General features: G+C 38.8%; 2 protein-coding genes across 6 annotated transcripts in view; both read left to right on the top strand.

The window, feature by feature from the left end:
• The window catches only part of SNX13 (sorting nexin 13), a 74,052-nt gene extending 50,627 nt beyond the window's left edge, over window positions 1–23,425 (top strand). For 2 of the 5 annotated variants that reach the window (XM_084508223.1, XM_084508224.1), the window contains exons 18-26: window positions 9,860–10,032; window positions 11,842–11,949; window positions 12,860–12,970; window positions 13,674–13,835; window positions 14,988–15,059; window positions 17,221–17,366; window positions 19,118–19,186; window positions 20,321–20,433; window positions 20,953–23,425. In XM_084508223.1, coding sequence (XP_084364349.1) covers window positions 9,860–10,032; window positions 11,842–11,949; window positions 12,860–12,970; window positions 13,674–13,835; window positions 14,988–15,059; window positions 17,221–17,366; window positions 19,118–19,186; window positions 20,321–20,433; window positions 20,953–21,200 — 1,202 coding nt within the window. In that variant the 3' untranslated portion in view covers window positions 21,201–23,425. Of the gene's footprint in view, window positions 1–9,859; window positions 10,033–11,841; window positions 11,950–12,859; window positions 12,971–13,673; window positions 13,836–14,987; window positions 15,060–17,220; window positions 17,367–19,117; window positions 19,187–20,303; window positions 20,434–20,952 lie in introns of those variants that run through there. The other 3 variants (XM_084508225.1, XM_084508226.1, XM_084508227.1) reach the window with 3 other exon arrangements.
• On the top strand, window positions 83–9,645 carry LOC311431653 (uncharacterized protein; the record flags this gene model as incomplete). The annotated part of the gene is made up of 4 exons (XM_084509427.1): window positions 83–104; window positions 3,472–3,562; window positions 3,641–4,523; window positions 9,628–9,645. The coding sequence occupies 4 exons, from the start codon at window positions 83–85 to the stop codon at window positions 9,643–9,645; spliced, it is 1,014 nt and encodes a 337-aa protein (XP_084365553.1).
• Window positions 23,426–24,283: the final 858 nt, after the last annotated feature.

The following is a 24,283-nucleotide window of genomic DNA, read 5'->3' as shown; positions in this document are numbered from 1 at the left end:
CATCATAAAACATTTGAATTCATATTTCCCTTTAGGTCCATGTAATGGAACTCCATACAGAATTAGTATGTTTAGCTCGTAGATGGTATATCCATACCTAAAATGTGATTTAATTCTTACTGTTTGTAGCATTATTATTTTTCCTGTTTGTGAATAATTGTTAAATTTAATATTGAGTAGTATTTATTTTTACAGTTATTTAAAGAACAAATTCTAAAAGTGAACTCCTTTTCTAGTCACATCATCTGAATTGTTGACTGTTTTTACTTCTCTTGCTATGTCACCCCATAATTCTCTCTGATTTGTGAGTGACTTAGCTTAATTTTAGGTAGTGACTTCAGTTTTTACAGTGGTGGCACTTTTGGTTGGTTTTAGCAAACTTTTGCTTAGAATTAAGTTAAAAAATGTATTACATGAGAGCAAATAATAAACATCAGGTATTATTTACAAATATTCTACTTCAACAAGATTCCACTAGGAAATTAATTTGTCAGTTCAGATATTTGTTTTGTGGAGTTTTTTATGCAATAGACTTTTAAAACTTTGCATTTATATAGTGGACATAAGCTGTGAATTCAACTCATTGACATTTTAATTAAACTCTATTATTCAAACCCAGTGCAAGAACATGGTACAATCCATGCAGTGTAGTCAGCCCTCAGAAAAGGGGAAAAAATATTTTAAAAGTTAAGAATCACAAATTTTTATTTTTTTTGCAATTGCAAACATTACTTATTTTCTGAATTAAACTTATAAGTTTCATTGTTTTGATCTTAAAAAAAAAAAAAAAAAAAAAAAAAAAGATAACCTAACCCCACAGAAATTATTTAAAATTTATTATCTGCTAGCAGCACATACTGATAACTATCAGCCTTACTGTCAGTCCATAATACTCCAGTTGAACTGTGGGTTTTGTACATGTTCATACTGTAAGATAGGATTAAAGTGGATGTCTCCTTTCTCTTCACCTTATATTTGAGCAAGAAAGAAGTCCTTGCCTTCTGGATGTTACAGGCAGCACTCATATGCTGTTCACTACCTTTCACTGTGCTTGTTGGTAGTACATGAGATCTTCTCCTTAATTTTTGAGCATTCAGTTTGCTTTGTGCTGTAAAATAAGTACTGGTTTAGAAGAAACAATGTAGGGGCTTCTCAGAGCTGCTTCTTTCTTTTTCTACCACTCCTGGCTTTGCAGTGTCCCTGAGCTGTGGTGTGGTGGCTGCATGACAGAGTGGTCAGTGTAAGCTTAGAAGATAAGGTTTGCTCAGTGCTTATGGGGCTGTGGCTTATCTCTTTTCTCTTGGGTTTCAGTACTCATCATTCTTCTAGAGGGTAGATAGATGTCCTGGTTTCAGTTAGAACAGAATTAATTTTCTTCCTAGTAGCTGGTGGAATGCTGTGTTTTGGCTTAGGATGAGAAGAGTGCTGATAACACCCCGATGTTTTAATTGTTGCAGAGCAGTGCTTATACCAAGCCAAGGACATCTCAGCCTTTTGCTCTGTCCTGCCAACAGGCAGGCTGGGGGTGCAGTAAGAGCTGGGAGGGGACAGACCCAGGACAGGTGACCCAAACTAGCCAAAGGGGTATTCCATACCATCTGACGTCATGCTAAACAATATATAGGGGTGGCTAGCCGGGGGGAGGGGGCCGGACTGCTCGGGGTTAGGCTGGGCATCGGTCAGCGGGTGGTGAGCAATTGCATTGTGCATCACTTGTTTGTACATATTATTATTACTTTCCTATTATCACCATTGTAACATTATTGTTATTATTGTTATTATTATTTTGTTATTATTATTTTCCTGTCTTATTAAACTGTCTTTATCTCAACTCACGGGCTTCACTTTCCATTTCTCTCCCCCGTCCCAGAGAGGGAGGGGGGAGGGTGAGCGAACGGCTGCGTGGTGTTTAGCTGCCAGCCGGGTTAAACCACGACAGCCTTTTTGGCGCCCAACGTGGGGCACGAAAGGTTGAGATAACGGCAGATCTGACCACAGTGTGTTAAACTAAAATTGGTGTAAGTATTAGACCTGCTTAATAGTCACTTGTCATAATGCTGATTGCTTTAATCTCAACTCTGCTGCGCCTGTTTTCCAAATTGAGTATTATAGTACATTATTTTCCGTATTTGCTCTCTGTCATGTTGTTTATCCTCTCCGGGCCCTGGTTTCAGATCATTATGGTACTGAGTGTTGTAGCAATGGCTTATGAGACGATGAGATATCTGGTCATGACTCTAACTTGGTATTTGTACTCAGTAACATCGTCAACTCTGTATTTTGGAAACTGTATCTTGGAAACTATTAGCAATTATACCTATTGTTTTTTTCCATTAGGGAGTCAATCTGTGGAGGGGAAAGGGGAAGATATTTTTTCTTACTTGCTTACTCTCCCTTTCTCCTTCACCACCCCTGTATCCTCCTGGATCACTATGCCTTCCTCCTTCACCACCCTCTTACCCTCTGAGCTTGCTACAATAGCTCTCCAAGATATTGAATATCCTTAGGATACTCAGACCAGCATAGTCTTGTTGTTCTGCCTCCTGAATGCACTTCAGGTTCTGCTTAAAGTTAAACAACTACTTAGGAAGCTCATCCAGAGATCTGCCCGGAGGCAGTATAGTTGTGGGTGGCAGGGAATATGGGAGGATATGGGCAGGCATCTAGAGCAGTTGGCACCCCCAGTGTTTTGGAAATTCACCCCTGAACAACTGCAAAATCCTCAAAAACTGGCAGAATGCTTGAGAAAAAGGTGTCATGATTCTGGCAGTTCCAAAGTAACACAAATCATTGCAACATGCTGGGGCCTGGCTCATGCCTATCGAGCTGCCATTGATACTGCTATCAACTTAGTGACAGACCCTGCGGCCACGCCAAGCCCTGTGACAGATCCAACGGCCACTGTGACCCCTACGGTGGACTCTGCAGCCGCTCCAGTCCCAGCTCCTGCAGCCGCTCCAGTCCCAGCTCCTGCAGCCGCTCCAGTCCCAGCTCCTGCAGCCGCTCCAGTCCCAGCTCCTGCAGCCGCTCCAGTCCCAGCTCCTGCAGCCGCTCCAGTCCCAGCTCCTGCAGCCGCTCCAGTCCCAGCTCCTGCAGCCGCTCCAGTCCCAGCTCCTGCAGCCGCTCCAGTCCCAGCTCCTGCAGCCGCTCCAGTCCCAGCTCCTGCAGCCGCTCCAGTCCCAGCTCCTGCAGCCGCTCCAGTCCCAGCTCCTGCAGCCGCTCCAGTCCCAGCTCCTGCAGCCGCTCCAGTCCCAGCTCCTGCAGCCGCTCCAGTCCCAGCTCCTGCAGCCGCTCCAGTCCCAGCTCCTGCAGCCGCTCCAGTCCCAGCTCCTGCAGCCGCTCCAGTCCCAGCTCCTGCAGCCGCTCCAGTCCCAGCTCCTGCAGCCGCTCCAGCTCCTGTGGCTGGGTCAGAGAAAAGAGCTGTAGCAGTGCAAGTTGACCCTGCAGAGGGTATTCCAACCCCTGTGGCAGACCCTGTAACGGGGTCAGAGAAACGAGCTGTAGCAGTGCAAGTTGACCCTGCAGAGGGTATTCCAACCTCTGTGGCAGACCCTGTAACGGGGTCAGAGAAACGAGCTGTAGCAGTGCAAGTTGACCCTGCGGAGAGTATTCCAACCTCTGTGGCAGACCCTGTAACAAGGTCAGAGAAACGAGCAGTAGCAGTGCAAGCTGCCCCTGTAGAGAAGGTGAAAAAATGGTATAGAGATTCAGGTCGTTTAGAACGCAGAGAGTCTTCTGCCAAATCTAGGTATAGAGACGACGGAGACGACGACGACGCTGGGCCATCAAGGGTTCAGGAGGAGGAAGATGAGGATGCCGAAAAATCAACAGTAACTACCCGGAGCCTAAACGAGCGTGAGTTACGAGATGTGCGAAAAGATTTTGGTCGCTGTATAGGTGAGCAGCTTGTCACCTGGCTGCTCCGATGCTGGGACTCTGGAGCCAATTGTGTGGAATTAGACGGCAGGGAAGCAAAGAGACTGGGATCCCTTGCTAGAGACGCAGGCATTGACAAAGCAATTGCAGATGGAGCACAATCTCACAGCCTCTGGAGGCGTCTCCTCTCAGCTGTGAGGGAAAGGTATCCCTTCAAGGAAGAACTTTTATGTCTACCAGGCAAGTGGACCACTATGGAGAAGGGAATCCAGTACCTGAGGGAATTAGCCGTACGGGAAGTGATTTATGAGGATCCAGACCTCAGACAAACATCCAAAGATCCAGATGAAGTCAGGTGTACACGACCCATGTGGCGGAAGTTTGTACGGAGTGCACCATCATCATATGCCAGCTCATTGGCAATAATGGCCTGGAAAGAGGATGAGGAACCCACAGTGGATGAAGTGGCTAAACAACTCCGGCAGTACGAAGAAAGTCTCTCCTCTTCCTTACAGGCCTGCGTCTCAGCTGTGGAGAAACTTTCTGAAGAGTTCCACCAACTTAAAGAGAATCTATCTTCATCCCCACCTGAACCAACCAGTGTCCACCGACCAAAAGAGAACACTGTGGAGAAACTTTCTGAAAAGGTTCACCAACTTGAAGAGAGATTATTCTCCCCCGTACCTGTACAGAGCAGTGTCTCAGCTATCAGGGGTAGGCGTTCATCCACACAAGGAAGACGATATGGTGGGTACTCACCCCGTGCCACCCTGTGGTTTTACTTACGAGACCATGGAGAGGACATGAGAAAATGGGATGGAAAATCTACTGCGACCCTAGAGGCACGGGTACGTGAGTTGCAAAAGAAAACAATCAAGAAAAAGGGATTCTCTGAAAAGTTTACTGCTCCAACTTCCAGCAGACAGTCCTTCAAACACAGAAATGAAGAAGATTCTGACCAGGATTAGGGGAGCCCTGCCTCCAGCCAGGGGGAGGAAAGGGACAATTGAGTTTATTGGACTGTGTGGATTCGATGGCCTGGCACGTCAGACGCACAGAAGTATAAGGCTTTAGTAGACACCGGTGCACAATGTACTATAATGCCATCGAGCTATAAAGGACCAGAGCCCATCTATATTTGTGGAGTGACAGGGGGATCTCAGCAGTTGACTGTATTGGAGGCTGAAGTGAGTCTGACTGGGAATGAGTGGGAAAAGCACCGCATTGTGACTGGCCCGGATGCTCCATGTATCCTTGGCATAGACTATCTTAGAAGAGGATATTGCAAGGACCCAAAAGGGTTCCGGTGGGCTTTTGGTATAGCTGCCTTAGAGACAGAAGGCATTAAACAATTATCTACCTTGCCTGGTCTCTCAGAGGACCCCTCTGTTGTGGGGTTGCTGAGGGTCGAAGAACAGCAAGTGCCAATCGCTACCACAACTGTGCACCGGCGGCAATATCGCACTAACCGAGACTCCCTGATTCCCATCCATAAACTAATTCGTCAATTGGAGAGCCAAGGAGTGATCAGCAAGACTCATTCACCTTTCAATAGTCCCATATTGCCAGTGCGAAAGTCTAATGGCGAGTGGAGACTAACAGTGGACTATTGTGGCCTGAACGAAGTGACGCCACCACTGAGTGCTGCAGTGCCGGACATGCTGGAACTCCAGTACGAACTTGAATCGAAGGCAGCCAAGTGGTACACCACAATTGATATCGCTAATGCATTTTTCTCCATCCCTCTAGCAGCAGAATGCAGGCCACAATTTGTCTTCACTTGGAGGGGAGTCCAATATACTTGGAATCGGCTGCCCCAGGGGTGGAAACACAGCCCTACCATTTGCCATGGGCTGATCCAGTCTGCACTAGAGCAGGGGGAAGCTCCTGAACACCTGCAGTACATCGATGACATTATTGTGTGGGGTGACACAGCAGAGGAAGTTTTTGAGAAAGGGAAGAAAATAGTCCAAATCCTTCTGAAAGCCGGTTTTGCCATAAAACAAAGTCAAAGGACCTGCACGAGAGATCCAGTTTTTAGGAATAAAATGGCAAGATGGATGTCGTCAAATCCCAATGGATGTAATCAACAAAATAACAGCTATGTCTCCACCAACTAACAAAAAAGAAACACAGACTTTCCTAGGTGTTGTGGGGTTTTGGAGAATGCATATCCCAAATTACAGTCTGATTGTAAACCCGCTCTACCAAGTAACCCGTAAGAAGAATGAGTTTGAATGGGGCCCTGAACAACGACAAGCGTTTGAACAAATCAAGCAGGAAATAGTCCATGCAGTAGCCCTTGGGCCAGTTCGAACAGGACCAGATGTAAAGAATGTGCTCTACACTGCAGCCGGGGAGAATGGCCCCACCTGGAGCCTCTGGCAGAAAGAACCTGGGGAAACTCGAGGTCGGCCCCTGGGGTTTTGGAGTCGGGGATACAGAGGATCTGAGGCCCGCTATACTCCAACTGAAAAGGAGATATTGGCAGCATATGAAGGAGTTCGATCTGCTTCGGAGGTGGTCGGTACTGAAGCGCAGCTCCTCCTAGCACCCCGATTGCCAGTACTAGGCTGGATGTTCAAGGGAAGGGTCTCTTCTACGCATCATGCAACTGATGCTACGTGGAGCAAGTGGGTTGCACTGATTACTCAGCGGGCTCGAATAGGAAACCCCAGTCGCCCAGGAATATTGGAAGTGATTATGGACTGGCCAGAAGGCAAATACTTTGGGATATCATCCGAGGAGGAGGTGGGTCATGCTGAAGAAGCCCCACTGTACAACCAGTTACCAGAGAATGAGAAGAAATATGCCCTGTTCACTGATGGGTCCTGTCGTATTGTGGGGAAGCATCGGAGATGGAAGGCTGCTGTATGGAGCCCTACACAATGAGTTGCAGAAGCTGCTGAGGGAGAAGGTGAATCGAGTCAGTTTGCAGAAGTGAAAGCCATTCAGCTGGCTTTAGACATTGCTGAACGAGAAAAATGGCCAGTTCTCTATCTCTACACCGATTCATGGATGGTAGCAAATGCCCTGTGGGGATGGTTACAGCAATGGAAGCAAAACAACTGGCAGCGTAGGGGCAAACCCATCTGGGCTGCTGCTTTGTGGCAAGACATTGCTGCTCGGGTAGAGAACCTGGCTGTGAAAGTACGTCACGTAGATGCTCATGTGCCCAAGAATCGGGCTACTGAAGAACATCAAAACAACCAGCAGGTGGATCAGGCTGCTAAGATTGAAGTAGCTCAGGTGGACCTGGATTGGCAGCATAAAGGTGAATTATTTATAGCCCGATGGGCCCATGACACCTCAGGCCATCAAGGTAGAGATGCAACATACAGATGGGCTCGTGATCGAGGGGTGGACCTGACCATGGACGCTATAGCACAGGTTATTCATGACTGTGAAACATGTGCTGCAATCAAGCAAGCCAAACGGTCAAAGCCTCTTTGGTATGGAGGACGATGGCTGAAATATAAATATGGAGAGGCCTGGCAGATTGATTACATCACACTCCCTCAAACTCGCAATGGCAAGCGCCACGTACTTACAATGGTGGAAGCAACCACCGGATGGCTGGAAACATACCCTGTGCCTCATGCCACTGCCCGGAACACTATCCTGGGCCTTGAAAAACAAGTACTATGGCGACATGGTACCCCAGAAAGAATAGAGTCAGACAATGGAACTCATTTCCGAAACAACCTTATAGACACTTGGGCCAAAGAACATGGTATTGAGTGGGTGTATCACATCCCCTATCATGCACCAGCCTCTGGGAAAGTTGAACGATACAATGGACTGTTAAAGACTACATTGAAAGCAATGGGCGCTGGAACATTCAAAAACTGGGATACGCATTTGGCAAAGGCCACCTGGTTAGTCAATACTAGGGGATCTGCCAACCGAGCTGGACCTGCCCAATCAAACCTGTTACGTACTGTAGATGGGGATAAAGTTCCTGTAGTGCATGTAAGAAATATGCTGGGTAAAACAGTCTGGGCTACTCCTGCCTCAGGAAAAGGCAAACCTATTCGTGGAATTGTTTTCGCTCAGGGACCTGGATACACTTGGTGGGTGATGCAAAAGAACGGAGAGGTCCGGTGTGTACCTCAAAGAGATTTAATACTGGGTGAGAATAGCCCATGAACTGAATTGTACCATGTTAATTACTATATAATACTGTATATTATCACTACTATGACTACTGTAGGTGACTAATTAGAATGTATGGAAAAAAGTATAACCTGAGCATGACATAAATGGTATGGAATAAGGGGTGGATAGATGTCCTGGTTTCAGTTAGAACAGAATTAATTTTCTTCCTAGTAGCTGGTGGAATGCTGTGTTTTGGCTTAGGATGAGAAGAGTGCTGATAACACCCCGATGTTTTAATTGTTGCAGAGCAGTGCTTATACCAAGCCAAGGACATCTCAGCCTTTTGCTCTGTCCTGCCAACAGGCAGGCTGGGGGTGCAGTAAGAGCTGGGAGGGGACAGACCCAGGACAGGTGACCCGAACTAGCCAAAGGGGTATTCCATACCATCTGACGTCATGCTAAACAATATATAGGGGTGGCTAGCCGGGGGGAGGGGGCCGGACTGCTCGGGGTTAGGCTGGGCATCGGTCAGCGGGTGGTGAGCAATTGCATTGTGCATCACTTGTTTGTACATATTATTATTACTTTCCTATTATCACCATTGTAACATTATTGTTATTATTGTTATTATTATTTTGTTATTATTATTTTCCTGTCTTATTAAACTGTCTTTATCTCAACTCACGGGCTTCACTTTCCATTTCTCTCCCCCGTCCCAGAGAGGGAGGGGGGAGGGTGAGCGAACGGCTGCGTGGTGTTTAGCTGCCAGCCGGGTTAAACCATGACAATACCAAAGAAAAGGCTGATGATGCTACATTACTGGTTTCCATTTTGTTAGCATGTAACTCTTGCATTGTCAGCAGCTGCCCCTACTCTAGGGATACTCACTGGCTGCTTAGGCATCAGCCTTGCTTTTCAAAGATGTCACGAGGTTAGAGTTGATGATTTGGCAGAATAGTGTATGGAGCACAAATGCATTAACAAACTCACAGAACTTAATCAAGAAGTATTTTCAACGAGCTGTTGGCTCAATAATTAGAGTTACAGCACATTAATTTAAATGTGTGCGGTGTATGCAGTATTGGTTTTAAGTTAGTCTGTAGTTTAAATTGAAGTTTTTGAAAAATTCTGTATGGGGATGGGAGGAATGTGGGAGAGAATTTAAATACTCAATGAGGAAAAAAAGATGTTTCTTTTTCTATTTCAGATAAGGGTCTCTTTCAATTTATTTTATGGAGAAATCAAATTGAGTGCGCATGTGTACACATATACAGAGTACATATGTACGCATACATGCAGAAGGCATGCATTTGTGTATATTTGTGTGTATATAGTTCCTTTTGACTGAGAAATAGTGTAGGGAGGTTACTTTCTATCTTGTAGCTAATAACTGCTGATGTTAATAACAGAACTGAATGCTTACAGTGTTAGCACATTCCTTCTGTATTTGCAGACTTTAAAAAAATGTAATTAGAGAGTACTTTGCAGACTGGAATTTCATTTGGTTTCATAGTTGTCTTTCAACTGTATCTTGAATTCTTTAGGTTAAAATTATTTTTAAAAGATTTGTTCTCGATTCTTTAGTGTTGAAACCTTTCCTGTTCTTTTATTTTCTTTTTTTCTTTTTCTTTTTTCATGTTTTGCATGTGATAGACAAGCTCCAATCGTTAAGGCTACTTAATGTCTATAAATTAAACTTAAGTTTCTGGAGGGGTACCACTTATGCGGTGTTTTGAATAAAGGGATGGCTTACTCTTCTGCTTGCATGTCCATTTTAGTCTCTCAAGTCTGTCATTTCAGACATTTCTTTACTTCACGTTTGTGTCCTCTCGTCTTCCTTCTTTCTGTTTGTTCCTTTTTTTTGTTTTTGTTTTCAAACTACTAGTCTATGCTGACTATGACCCATATGCTGTGGCAGGCGTGTGTAATGACCATGGCAAGACATACGCACTGTATGCTATCACAGTCCATCGGCGAAATCAAAACAGTGAAGAGACATGGAAGACATATCGGCGTTACAGTGACTTTCACGACTTTCATATGAGGATCACTGAGCAGGTAATCTGTCTCACAGAAATCCTTGAAGGTTTCTTTGAAAGGTGTGTCTGTTTTTTTGTTGTTGTTGTTGTTGTTTGTTTTTTTTTTTTCCTGTGTGATGGTATGGCATAAGTATTGGCTTTCTCAAAGTGAGTTAAGATCAAGAGTTCCAGGTCTACATTATTTTTGCATTAAGGTATACTTTTAAGTCATTAATATAATAAGTTATTTGTACAAAGCAGTTTACAGGTGCACCTGTTTAGTTCCTGATGCTGAGGCATTAGATTGCTTTAATAAAAGGATATGGTACTAAATAAACTTGGTTTTTTTCTTCCCTTTCCTAAGTTTTACTGTGAAATGTTTGTGCTATTGGTCTGGAACAGTGGCACAGTTCATCTGTTATATTTGTCACAGAGATTAAGAAATAAAAACTCAGCTTGGAAAATACATATTTAGGTTTTAAGCAAAATGTTAAGGGTTGGTGGGTTTCAGAAGGGACAGATGTTGGCATTTCAGTGTACTGCTAGACATTCTTTTATTTGATATACGTGTATGCTCATGTTCTTAACTTATCCTTAAATAAAAGAAAAAAAATGTGCAAGATGCTTGTAATTCACTGAAGTACAAAGTAAAACCTAAGATTTTGTATTTCTCTTGATTTTTTTTTTTTTTTTTTTTTTTCAAAATTGAATTAAAATTAATAGTAATCCCTGACCTGGTGAAACAGGTATGGGTTACCTGATCTTATTTTTGTGCTTCATTGTAGCATCTCCGAAACTCCCAACAGTATTACTTTATTTTGAAAGTAAAATCGAATTTCTTATTGAGTTTGCAGACACAACAATGTCACCAGTATGTTGAACTTTCTTGTGTGCATGTCTGAGATACTTTTATTGACATCTTATGGATAAATGTTAGAATTTTTTATATAAAATTAATAGAAAGGGCAGGAATTATTATTTTTTTTTTTGTGGGGTGAGAAATAGGCACCCAATCCAAAATTAAATTGAAGTTGTCATTTTTTTTTAAAGTACTGAATTCCCAGAATCATAGAACGACTTGAATTAGAAAGGACCTTAAAGATCACCTAGTTCCAACCCCCCTGCCATGGTGGTGTCTCTACACTTGATCAGATTGCCCAGGTCCTTGTCCAACGTGGCCTTGAACACCTCCAGGGATAGGGTATCTGCAGTTTCTTTGGGCAGCCTGTTCCAGTGCCTCACCACCCTCTCAGTGAAGAATTTCCTCCAAACACCTAATCTAAATCTCCCGTCTTTTAGTTTAAAACCATTCCCCCTTGTCCAGTCACTATCTGCCTGAGCAAAAAGTTGCTCATCATCTTTTTTATAAGCCACCTTTTAGTATTGAAAAGCTCCAATGAAGACTCACTGGAGATCTTTTAGGAAGATGTACAAGTTATCTTGATGTATAGTCATAACCTTACCAACTTCTGCCCAAATAATAATGATAATCTTGAATCCGGTGTTTTTGAGCAGGTGTGATGACATATGAATAACTTGTAGACTAATCTAGCATATGTCTGTATTTCGAAGCTCAATATCACTTGGTATGTTTGGAAATTAAATTTTGCACTTGACTGTCCCAAGAGTTTGCAAGTACTTGTTCTTGACAGCCTACCTTCATTTTGGCATCTCCAGGGTGCCTGAGTTCTGGTCTTGATGCAGAAATTATTTGCCAGATATTATATGGTGGATGAGAACAGGTGATGTGAAATAATGACCCCTATAATTTCTGAGGTTACATGGTGATTAGAACCTCCTTTGAACACAGAATGAAAATCTTTATCTTTTTTTTTTTTTTTTTTTCTAGTTTGAAAATCTGGCAAATATACTGAAACTTCCTGGCAAAAAGACATTTAACAATATGGACAGAGAATTCTTGGAAAAGAGGAAAAAAGATTTAAATGCATATTTGCAGGTAAGCTGTTACGTCTTTTGGTTGACATTCTTTTCTTTTTTTTTTTTTTTTTCCCTAAGGTAGATAACTTGCTAGCATTTTTTGTTGGTGGTGTGTGTTTTTTTTTTTTTTTTTTTTTTTTTTTAAAGCACGAAACAAAATGCTGTTGTAAGTGTTCCAGCTGAAACTAAATGCCAAATTTAATTTTGAATAAACAGAAATTTCATAGAAACGTCATAAGTACTTCCTAATATTAGTACAGGAAGGTTCAGGAGTTCAGTTTTGAGCTAATGCTATCTAAAAATTCAGATAGTTTTCTAACAGAATTAATCCAAATAAATCATGGAGATAAATACTCAACAGTATACCATGAGAAGTTTAAACTTATTATTATCTAGTCAGTTGGCCATCTCTGTGCTCTTTTGGTTTATTCTCAGCTGTTTCTGCCCTCATTCCCCTTGAGCTGTGTTGTGTGGTGTGTGTTTTTTTTTTTTTTTTTTTTTTTGAGCACTACACCACTTAACTTTCTTTCATTGCACTCATTTCTGTGGTTACTTTCTCCTGTGCCATTGCGTAGGATAGGCACAGCACCCACTCTGCGCAGTAGCAGAAACACACAACTTCTCCATTCAGATAAGGCCTAGCTATGACTTCACAGGGACTTCCGTTGACTGACTTGATGGACATGTTAATAAATAATGAAAACGTATTTTTCTGTGAGATGTAATAATTAACAAATAAGTTAAAATTATAGAAATTACCAGGCAGCAGATTGTTTTAATCTTTAGAGTAGTGTTGGAATGAAATTCAGAGAATAAATGAAAAAATACATTGCAAGATATGGTGTTTTTAGGCATGGTAAACTTTTACTAAACGGCATGACCTTTTTCATAATTAACTAAAAAGTGCCCTTCAACCATATTTTACTCAGCTCCTGTTAAATCCTGAAATGATGAAAGCTTCTCCAGCTCTAGCCCATTATGTGTATGACTTCCTGGAGAATAAAGCCTACAGCAAAGGGAAGGGAGATTTTGCACGGAAGGTAAGAATGTTTTGCACTATTAGGGAAACTTTAGTAGAGCATTTATTAGTGTGATGACTGTATTAAATGGAGATATTTAACCAATATTAAGCAGCTTTATAGAACTTTCAAAAAAGATTTCAAGTGAGCTGTTTCAGTATTTGTGATTAATGTAGTATTTCAGGGTACACAGAACCAAAAATGTACCATTTCTATAGCAGGTACATTTATTTGTATGACAACAAAATCAAAATTTTGAATTGGGGACCATGTATTGCACTAAGAGTTTATAAAACATGTTTTTGTTGCAAATTACTTTGTCAGTGACATCTGTGATTTTTTTTGTTAGTCTCATTCCTTCTAATATCCTTTTTCAAATCTTTGCTCTGTATTTGCTGTTGTTACCATGCTGTCCACTCTTCAGCCAAAAAGATGAAATGCATTTCCCTTCAGAAGCAGCTGCTGTGTGTTTAATTGTAAACATTCAGAGCCATTGATCATATTCAGAGCTCTGAGCTGTCCATCCTTTTTGTTAAGCTACCAGAAATGTTCAGAGAACTGTTGGCTAGTCTCTGCATTTTGCTGCATTTTGTAATGAACTTAAGCAACTGGAGTTGTTCCTTATTTTATTGTTCTCTAGAACAATGTGATACTTCTCATAGTGTATTAATTTACTAGTGTCCTCACACATTATACTATTCTGGTTAAACATCTTCCCCTTCAGATGGACACATTTGTAAACCCACTGCGTAACTCTATGAGAAATGTATCAAATGCAGTCAAGTCTCTCCCTGACAGCCTGGCAGAGGGAATGACTAAAATGTCAGACAACATGGGTAAAATGTCAGAGAGATTGGGACAAGACATAAAGCAATCATTTTTCAAGGTAAGAAAATATTTGGTAGTTAATGCGTACTAGTGAATTAATAGGAGACTAGCTATCAAGTCATTTGAACTCACGTTGTGTGCTATAATGAAAAGTTACATCAATAGACAGGAAAGTAATCTGTTTTATACCTATGCACTTCTAATAAGGTTCAGCAGTCATTATAACACAAATGTAGAGTTCTCTTTGGTATTATGTAACACATTTGAAGATGAAATTTATGCAGGGACCCTTTAATTCAGGACAAGAATAATGTTGGTAAAAACTGAATACTCCTCCATTCTCATAAGACTAGGTTGCGGCATTTGCCTCTTTCAATAGCAAAAGAACATATGTATTGAAACTTAGAATAAGGAGAGAGCTTCTTTTCTGCTTATTCCTTGCTGAACTCTGTTTTTAATCAAATTTTCTTTCTGCCTGTCCTGTCATCTACAGCTGTTATCTTTTCTTACCTGTGTATTCCTTAAATACAACACCTTAATGGTGTGGAGTAGTAGCAAGGCATGCTATCCAGAAGTCCTGTAAAGTAGTAATCTTGCCCTCTTTTCCCTTACCCTTTTACTTGTCTTGCTCTAAGGTCCTGTGGTCAGGACATTTTTATATTAATAAAACAGTTATTTATGGTAGATATAGAACTGTAACCAAGATGAGTTAACCCTTACACCATCAAAGGGAAGAACAAATCTGTGTTGTATGGTTTTGTTGTTTTTGTTTTTTTGTTTGTTTTTTTTAAATGTTACATGTGAGAGAATGACCGCCTCTGGACTTTCTCATTGCTGGTAGCTTCCCTGGTGTGCACATCTGCAGATATACTCAATGGGAATTCTTGTGATAAAGAGGAATTATCTAAAGAAGCATCAGTCTCATATGGATTTATAGATGTTTTTCAGTTGAAGCGCTAGGCACTTGGGAAAATATGTGGACTGTCTGAATGGTATTGATAACTTCAGCAGCTACTGGGGAATACATGCAAGACTTGATTTGTTGGAAGACAAAAGGTCTGCTTTATGTTTATCCATTTGAGTATATAACTGACTTTTGGCCAGTTTGGTTTTCATTATCATAATCGTTTTGGTTAGAATAGCAATAAATCAGATTTATTTTCATACAGTATTTTCCTTCATAAACGTTACATTTTTGATTTCATTGCAGGTGCCTCCTTTGATCCAGAAAACCTATTCAGATCCTGACCACTGCCGTGTTGCAGCACCAATTGATGACAATGTGAGTCTGACACTTGTCCCTTCAATGATAAGTCCTCTAAAACCAAATTAAAGATTTAGTTACTTTGTTAAGCAATGTATTTATCTTCAGATAAATAAACGCTTAAAAACTACTTATTTTTTAAAAAAGAAACTGATATGCTCCCTTTTAAAATTATCAATTTTTAGTACTAAAATAGCTTTCATGACAGTGCAGTAACTTAAAATTCACATGACACTGCTTTGGTGTTTTGTATTTTTATTTTTACATATATATATATATATATATATGCTTTTTTTTGTTATTCTTCAAGTTTCTTTCAGTTCAATGGTAGTATGATACCAAACTGTTATGTTATGTTACATTATTTCAGTTGTCTTTTTATAGGGTCTGATTTCTGAGGTGACCTTTTAGGGAGCATTCATTTAATGGATCAGAAGTAGTGTTTGGTATGTTTTGAAGAGAGGGGAGAAAAAAAAAAAAAAAAGACTTAATATATTCCTGAATAATAAACTTTCATTATGTGATACTTTGAATGTATGAGGTAATAATATTAGGAAACTTGATGGTGAAGTCTAAGCTCTTGATGTTATCATAACTATGGTATTTTGCTATTGTTTTGATTGAAACATTGATCATATATGTGAAAACAATTGGAGAGAAAAAAAAAAAAAAACCTTCATCTTTAAGTAGGACAGAAAGGCCATAAGATTACCAGTGATTATATGCAATTCGCTATGGTCATATGTCTGCACCTGTTCTGCCTTTCATGTTTCATGTTTTTTAGTCACATCAAAGCATTCCAGTTTGTCTTCCTGTGCATAACTGCTATGATGGCTTGGTAGATGTATTTTTACTCAAATAACGTAGATTTGTTCTTCTAGGCTTTCTTTCTACTTTACTGTTTTTCATTGTATCAGAGTATTTATCTGTAAATCTGTAATTACAAATGTGTATCTTCTAATGCTCCTGAAGCTGCTATTTTTGCATGGGAAAAAATAATATAGCTCAAATATATGAGCAGCATTTCCGCAAATATTTCATTGATCTTCTGTAAAGTGAATAGGAGCTTCGATTCTTAATAGCTTCTAAGTTAACATATCATGTGTTTCTGAAAGGCAGATTTCAAATGTTTTAAAACCCTTCAGTTCTGAACTGCTATGAATTCTACACAAACTACAGTCACTAAATCAGACAAAAATATGTCAATTTGAATAGGATTTTACATTTCTTATTTTTTAAGCTAGGGGAAACAATACTGTAAAAGTGAGGTGTGGATCCGTGGCACCTCTAGCTGAATGAATGATGTTCCACTGTGTTCCATTTGTATATAAAAATGTTCTTGGTACTCTTAACCACAGTTCCAGCCCTAGAAACTCACTCTGAAGTGAGATGTACCTGTGTAGCCCACCAAGTAAAATAAAAATTCTCTGGTAGTAGTGAGGTCTTGCTAATTCTTCAATGGTAGCATTAAGAATGTAGTGCAAACACAAGTAAAATACAGGTGAAGTTGCACTGCTTGCTGAAACCAGTCTTCCAGTTAGAGCATTTCACATTTAAAACAGTACACAAAACCATGAAGGTTATATGTGGAATGTAAAAATCCTAATCCAAAACCACAGAAAAGGTATTGAGTCTTTGTTTTTCTGAGGATGTAAAATAATTTTAATTTTTAATTTGCTATTCTATAAAGTTTTAATAATGAATATAAAGTTTAGGTAATGACTGAGCCAAAAAATCACGTTCATTGTATTTGAGATAAACAACTGTGGTCTTTTGTGCAGTACTGTGCAATACATTAACTCCAAATGCTATATTTTTATCTAATGGTTTAAGATATTCTATTAACATAAAGTTTAGATTGCTGTAGTTTGGCATATAAGCAGGCTTTGTTGCTAGCAGCTAATATTAGCAGCTACTGTAGGATAAAACATAATAACGGAGTAAAAATTAATACTCTTACTAAAATTGAGTAAACTTCTTCAAACTTTAATATTTTAAAAATAATGTAGATGTTGACTGTTCCTGCAAATGTACACTATCCATCTTTAAAAATTATTTCACATAGTTATTGAAATCCTAATATAGGGGACTCAGTATTTTTTTTGTCCCATGAAAAAAAAAAAGTACCTTTCTTGAGCTGAAATGAGTTTACTGATTGATCCTGTTTTTACTCGGTCAGGTGGATGACAATATCCCACTTAGAGTAATGCTCCTCCTGATGGATGAAGTGTTTGATTTAAAGGAAAGGAATCAGTGGTTAAGAAGAAATATAAAAAATCTGCTTCAACAGCTTATTAGAGCAACATACGGTGACACAATTAACAGGTACTGTTTTTCTTTTAGAGGGCTATTGTGTAAGTAAAGCTATGTAGAATGTGTCTAGAAATCCTTTTTGGTATTGCTCAACTACTGTGTTTTATATCTTCTTGCCTTCCCCTTTAAAGAGGATTGGTAAAGGAAGTGCAAATGTGCTGTAAAAAGGTGATACACACAATGTTGCTGAAAGACCGGTTCTGGTCACTCTTACATGCCAGAGTACTTACACAAAAGTTTTCACATGGAGTTCATGGCTTTTGTGAATGCAACTTAATACTGATGGTATACATTTTTTTTTCACCCGTGTTTTAACATTATACTTTTTGCTGTTAATACTCTTCATTACTTTCTGCCCCGTTTCTGGTTTCATCTGTTCGGTGCTACAAATGATACACTAGCATTATCAAGTTGGGTGAACTTGTACTTAGTTGGTATGTTAATATTTTCCTCTCACTTTAAAAGATGGAGGAGAGAAAAGTAAAACAATGCTGTGGGATCCCATGATTGTGTCTCTGTAATTCAGACATACCCCTTTCATTCACATGCTATTAGTAGTGCTAAATAATTAATGTTTATTGTTAATATACAAACATAGAATTCTACTGCTTCCACGTTTCCCATTCTAATCATTTGTTTCTGAAAAGTAAGTAAAAATAAAGAACAAAGTCTTCTAGAAACAATTTAATTGACATTAAATTGTTGATTTGGTGTGGGGCCATAAATTAAGACTTTGATTTCTGTCAGTGAAAAGTAGCTTTCTATTACGATGAGGAAATTACTGAAAGAGTACTTTGTACCATTCATGAGTATATTTTTCATTATCACTATTTCATATAGTTTTCATGGTACCAGTAGTGGTGATGCATTGTAATAATATAGCACTGGATTGCTTTCAAATACTTCCTAGTGGGAAGATGATAACTATCTTGAGACCTGTGCTTCCAAAATCATTCTACCCTATTGAACAGCTCTGTGAACAATTTTGCTGCTTTCAGATTGTGATACAACAAACTAGCTGAGTTTGTACACAGACGGCAGCTTTCTTAGTGCAGAGATGTGTGCATTTGGGACTGTTCCAGATGCTTACAGCTTCTTCTGGTTCAGCAGTCAGACCTTGTGTTTGCAGATCCTTAAAGTGTAATGGCATTCTGCAACAAAGTTCTGCTTTTACTTTTGTTTAAAAAACAAATTTTGTTTAGGAAATCAGTCCTGGGATGCACAGATGTTTATAGCATTTCTGTAAACGTGCAAAATCTGAATATTGAGCTGTGTGTATATGTTGGTGAAGGAAGGTCAAACTTCGTGATCAGTAAATTTGTATTCAAGATTATAAAGTAACTTCATACATAAGTAGGATAATTTGAAATTTTAAGTAAGTTCTTTGCATACAGAAACAGAATTTGAAGAACACTTCATGAAGAGAACTCTGCAAGCAGAACATTTATATAACACTGAAGATGTAATGTCAGTTTTCCAACCTCCTTAGTCATCACGTATTTGCTCAAATGGAAAAAGGCTTTAATTTTAGCAGTGTTCAAAGAGTGATCAGTGAGCTCTAGATTTTTATCTTGAGAATTGATGTTTGCCTTCCTGATGTGCAGCTTTATAGAACCTATGTATGGAGTTGGAGAAAAGCTGAAGTTATGCTTGGTTTGCACCAGAATGCTTATCAAAATGCTATGCTTTTTTTTTTTTTTTTTTTTTTTTTTTTTTTTTCTCTGTTGTAACAACAAAATGAGACTTTGTTGCTTTGATTTTAGGAAAATAGTTGATCATGTTGACTGGATGACATCTCCTGAACAAGTAGCAGATGCTGTAAAACGCTTCAGGTATGTCTTTTATGACATATATTAAATATAAAATGCTTGTCAATTGATATCTAATATCTGTGTATCCCTTCCATTTGTTTTGTGTGAGGAAATTACTGTACAGAAATACAGTTTGAGTAAGTCCTGCTTCTTAATTGTTTTAAGTGAGTGAAAGTATTTGTCACGTGGAGAAAAATGTTTTACAGTTTTCTCCTTTTCCTTAAAATTCTTTGTTAACTGGCCCTGAACAGCTGTGATATAGTTATGTCTCTGAATTCAGGATATGACTGGATGAAGTGTCTTGTTTACCTTGATGAAGGCATGTGCATGCCCAGTCTTAAAAGGCAAGCAGTTGTTACTACTAAAAACCCTAGATCTATGCTAATACATGTTCCATACAAGATGGAACAATTGAACTAAAGTCTGACTTTGAATTTGTCAGAGATCTTCATAGAACAATCTGTATGTTACATCATATTCTTTCTAGAAGTTTTAATGGCTTCTGCAAAATCTGTTGAGCAATAGCACCCCTCCCCTTGCCTTTTTCTTGGGGTGTGGGGTGGGGTGAAAGATGTACAGTAGGATAACCTATTAGCCAAAGGGTCATACTTTAGAGATACTCTGTTATTCTTTAATAAAGTTGAGTAAAAACACGTGTGTCTTACTCAGAAAAAGAATGCGTCATTCACTGAGGGAAAAAATAGCTTTTCAGACAGAGGTATGTGTTTTGCATGGGGCATTACAGTATAATGAAATGACCTCATCTCAGAGTTAGCGTGTTCATAGGCTAACTTCTGTCAGAGATCTGTTGAAACAGTTAATAGACCTAAGGCTACAGTTTGTCAGTGGCAATGGAGACTGATTGGTAAAAGCAAATTTTACATATATTTTATGCAACAAGTATGTGGTATTTGGATGTTCCTGTGCTGAAAGTAGCATGAAGTTAACCACAATTAGATTGAGTGTATCATACTTCCTACTTTGGATTATTCCTTTTTCACTTTTCTTCTTCCTGCTCTGATATTTAAAGTGTATGAAGTTCTGTATAAATTACTTTCTTGTATTTATTTTATGAGATAGCTTGGAAGGGATTAAAAAGAACCTTTCACTTGATTAAAATGTTAATGTATTTTGACAGATTTGCTTTTGTTACAGAGATGCTTTTTGGCCCAATGGCATTTTAGCAGAGACTGTTCCGCGGAGAGACAAAGCTATTAGAATGAGAACAAGAGTAGCAGGGAAGACCAAATTACTGGAGGTAATGCCAGGTAAGTGGGTTTGTGTTTGAAGCTAAATAGTCCTTACCATCTAGTGGTAGTGGTGTTAATGTTAGTGTTCTTGTTGATTTACTGAAATGTTGATTTAAAACCACCAAATGAAAGTGGTTTTAATTGTTAATGCACTGAAAATCTTCACATGTGGTACCTTTGCAACTGTAGTTCTTAGAACCAACCCTGTACTTAGTTTCACTAGAGAATTTAAGCTTAGTACATTAAAAATATGTATTCCAATGCAGCATTATTTCACTATAAAAAAGCATACATATTTTTTGCATATTTTCCACATATACAGTGTGAAAGAAGTAATTTTTGGAGATCATTTCGGCTATAAGAGAACTTTTAGTATTTTCATGCTATTTATAACAGAGGTACTGTCACTTCAAAATTCAAGCGACATAATTTTTGAAAAATCCAGACAAATTACTCAAAAGACTTAACATTCAGTTTAAATTTGTTGTTAACAGGTAGAATTTGATTTGAACTTATGTGTAATTTTTATTTTTGTAGATGAGCTGAAGCACATCATAGGCGCTGAGACAACTCGAAAAGGCATTCTTCGGGTCTTTGAAATGTTCCAGCACGCTCAACTGAATAAGAGAATGGTGTATGTCTTTCTGGAGAGATTCTTAGAAACCTTATTTCCACAAAATAAGTTCCATGAGCTCTTCAACAAACTGCATTCACGGTCAAAGCAGATGCAGAGGTACAAACAGAGACTACACACTACTCAAGCGCCTTCCTTGCAGAAAAGGTGACACTTCAAACCTATTAAGCTGGTGTATGTTTGTCCAGGACTAATTACTTGGGCAGATTCTCTGGGGCTTCAAACTCACATGCTGTTACTTCTGCACCAGTCTTTTAGTGTCACATATTAGATTATTAATGCATCTGTAAGACCTGTGGATCTTCTCATCTTCACTTGTAATTCAACCACTACCAGAAGGGTTCGTGTGTCTTAAATGATTTGGTGCGTCTTCATGCAACATTGAGAAGAATACTGGCCCATTGTATAAGAATGCTGATTCCTTCCGTTCCTGAGTTGATGTTTGCCAGCAATGAAAAGTGCCAGACTGTTTGAGTGAAGCACAACAGCTATGGCGATACAGTGGAGGAAAATAATATTTTGGCACTGGGAGATAGTGCAATGTGTGAAAATCAGGTGGAATTGTTCTACCTTATGGCTGTTGAGACTCCGTAGGGCTTATTTAACATTCCTGTAAAGGCTGAGCTAACATGAAAAGCAGTCTCTGGAACAGCATGTTCATAGGGGAGGGGAGATATAGTTACGCCCCCATCATAAAAGTATATTTATTAAAGAAAAGTTGAGGTAATGTGGTTTTTATGCCACATAAAGTTTACCTTTTATGTTTTGAAAAATAAACTAACATCTATCCGGGGGTTTAGTAAAGGCAGAGGTGCAGTAGAAATAAACCCTTTATTTTGATTATTCTGTAGCTCTAAGGGCCATGCTCTGCTCTTACAGCACCTGGCATACATTTTGCATGTGACTTCAGTGGAGAAGGGGCATCATATTTGTGTTCAATTGGTGTATTTGAACATATGTCAAGATGATAGTTGTAGAAGGAAGGGGGTACATGTTTCAAAGAGGGTAGACATCTCATGTTAAAAGATGAGGAAATGGCATGAAGAAGCAATTCTCACACAACTCCCCTCTTAAAATCTGAAACACTTTGGGTGTAAAAGACTGTCCTACCCACTTGAAGGATTCCTTACCTTTGGGTGTGCAAGCCTCATGGAAAAATGTTAGAATTAGTTGGTTCCTTACAGATAAAATATTTCACTAGTCATATGCAAACATTTGGAAATTCCTGAATGCATCTCAGTGTATATATGAAAATAAAAAGGAGATAAAACTACAATATTTTTTTAAATATTTTTTTTATTTTTTTGCATAGTGTAAAATTTTAATAAAAATTTGACATCAAGGCCCCACATCCATCTGTTTAGTTTCATCAAATAATTTATGTCCAACTAAAAATAAAGTAACATGAGTAATCCTGTTTGGCCACAGCATTTCTCAGTTTGTGTTTTCTTTTTCATAGTCCCCTGCTGTTTATGAGCACCACTATTCAGGTGAATAGAAAGATCCTGCAGAGTCCATTTTTTTTCTGAACACTAAATACAGGGTAAGATATAGCTATCGATCAAGGATCTTTATAGCAATTTGTGTCGAAATGGGAACAAATGATCCTTTTATGCAAGGAGGGAACACAGACTTTTTATGGAAGTGTTCTAAGAGAAGATAGAAAGCTCTTAAAGGACCTAGTTAAATTGACTGAAGCCTCTATATAGATATTTTTTTCTTATGGACTCTATTCACACAATGTAGCCTTTTATCATACTACTTAATGGTGATCATATTGTACTGTTAACATTCTCATACAGTATGCATGGGCTCAAGTGCACTTGTTTTTTTCTTTATTGCAGAACTAAATACTGTAAATTAAATCCCTTTCTTTTATAATTTCTAGGAAGACAAGTTGGAAAATATGTATGAATCCTTCCCCCTTCCTCTCTGCAGGTTTTGTAGAAGTGTGATGATTAAGTGCTGTTGAATTTAACAAAATTCTTGAGTTCTTGTGTGAAGTAATCAACATAGCCAGCTACTATTGTTTACATGCCTGTATCTTCCTCTGATGTCAGGGTATGCTCTGTTATACCTGATATCTGACTGATAAAGATCATTCAGCAATTGTTCTTGGTGATATAGTAAATATATCATTGATACTACCAAACCTAATTTATATCTTTTAAATCACTGAATTAGTTATACAGTATGAAAATGGGAAGTTTAAATACTGTTTTGTCAAATCTGTGGAGCCTCTTTTCTGTCTGCAGGTACCATGAAAAAAATGAAGAGAATAGCGATCGTGTGCAAATTCGGGATTTTCTTAATTGTCTGGTACATTTCTGTACAAAAAAATAAAATAATATCTCTAGGAATGTGAACTGAACATAATACAATGTGTTTGTTAGTCATTTTACTTAATGAATTTATTACATATATATACTTACACACACATTTATATACATGTGTGTGCATATGTATATATGTACTAAAGTTTTGTCTTCTGTATTTAATTACAGAATGTGGCTTCCTAATTCAGTGGTGCCTGTTAGCTGGCAAGAATGATCAGAAATGAATACATTTTGTTTAAAAGTTAGTATGCATCTTTATTTAAGTGGTTTTCCTGTTGAGGATTTAAAATACCTGCCCTGTCAACCCATGCAGCCTGTTATCCTATAAAGTCTCCAAAACTGAATGTTAATATACAGCACTTAAGTTTATGGGTGTAACTTCTGGCCTTTGGGTGCTGTGACTGGCCGCTGAAAATTGTGCCATTGTCAACAAATGCACTTGTTTTAGCCTTAATTACTTTTAAGAGAAAATGAGCAATTCAATTTTTCATTTGGTTCATCCTCAAGCTTGTGCTGCTGGTGTTTGCTAGAACTAAACGGTAAATTTTAAGTGCTACCAGAATGTGTACCAAAATAAAAATATATGAATTCCACAATCTAAATTTTAATTTTGTGCAATATTTTCATTAAATGCATGTGTATTTGAATAACTGTAAAATAAATGAATTTTTAATGTTTTGAAGTCTAGGTTAAAAATGTCTTCTCAGCTAAACAATTTTGCATTCTGTTGTTGTGTTAGTTTATTTAAAGACTTGTTTTAAAAGTCTTATTTGTTACTCCTCTGTTAATTCCCTTGTTCTTAATGATCATTGCTCATGTGAGCATAGCTCATACATTACAAGGGAAAAATCTGAAGAGCACATCTCATGAATATAGCTGTTATAAATTACTTGTGCAT

The sequence above is a fragment of the Aythya ferina genome, assembly GCF_964211825.1.
Source record: "Aythya ferina genome assembly, chromosome: 2".
NCBI lineage: Eukaryota > Metazoa > Chordata > Aves > Anseriformes > Anatidae > Aythya > Aythya ferina.
This window is presented reverse-complemented; position numbering and strand designations above follow the sequence as displayed.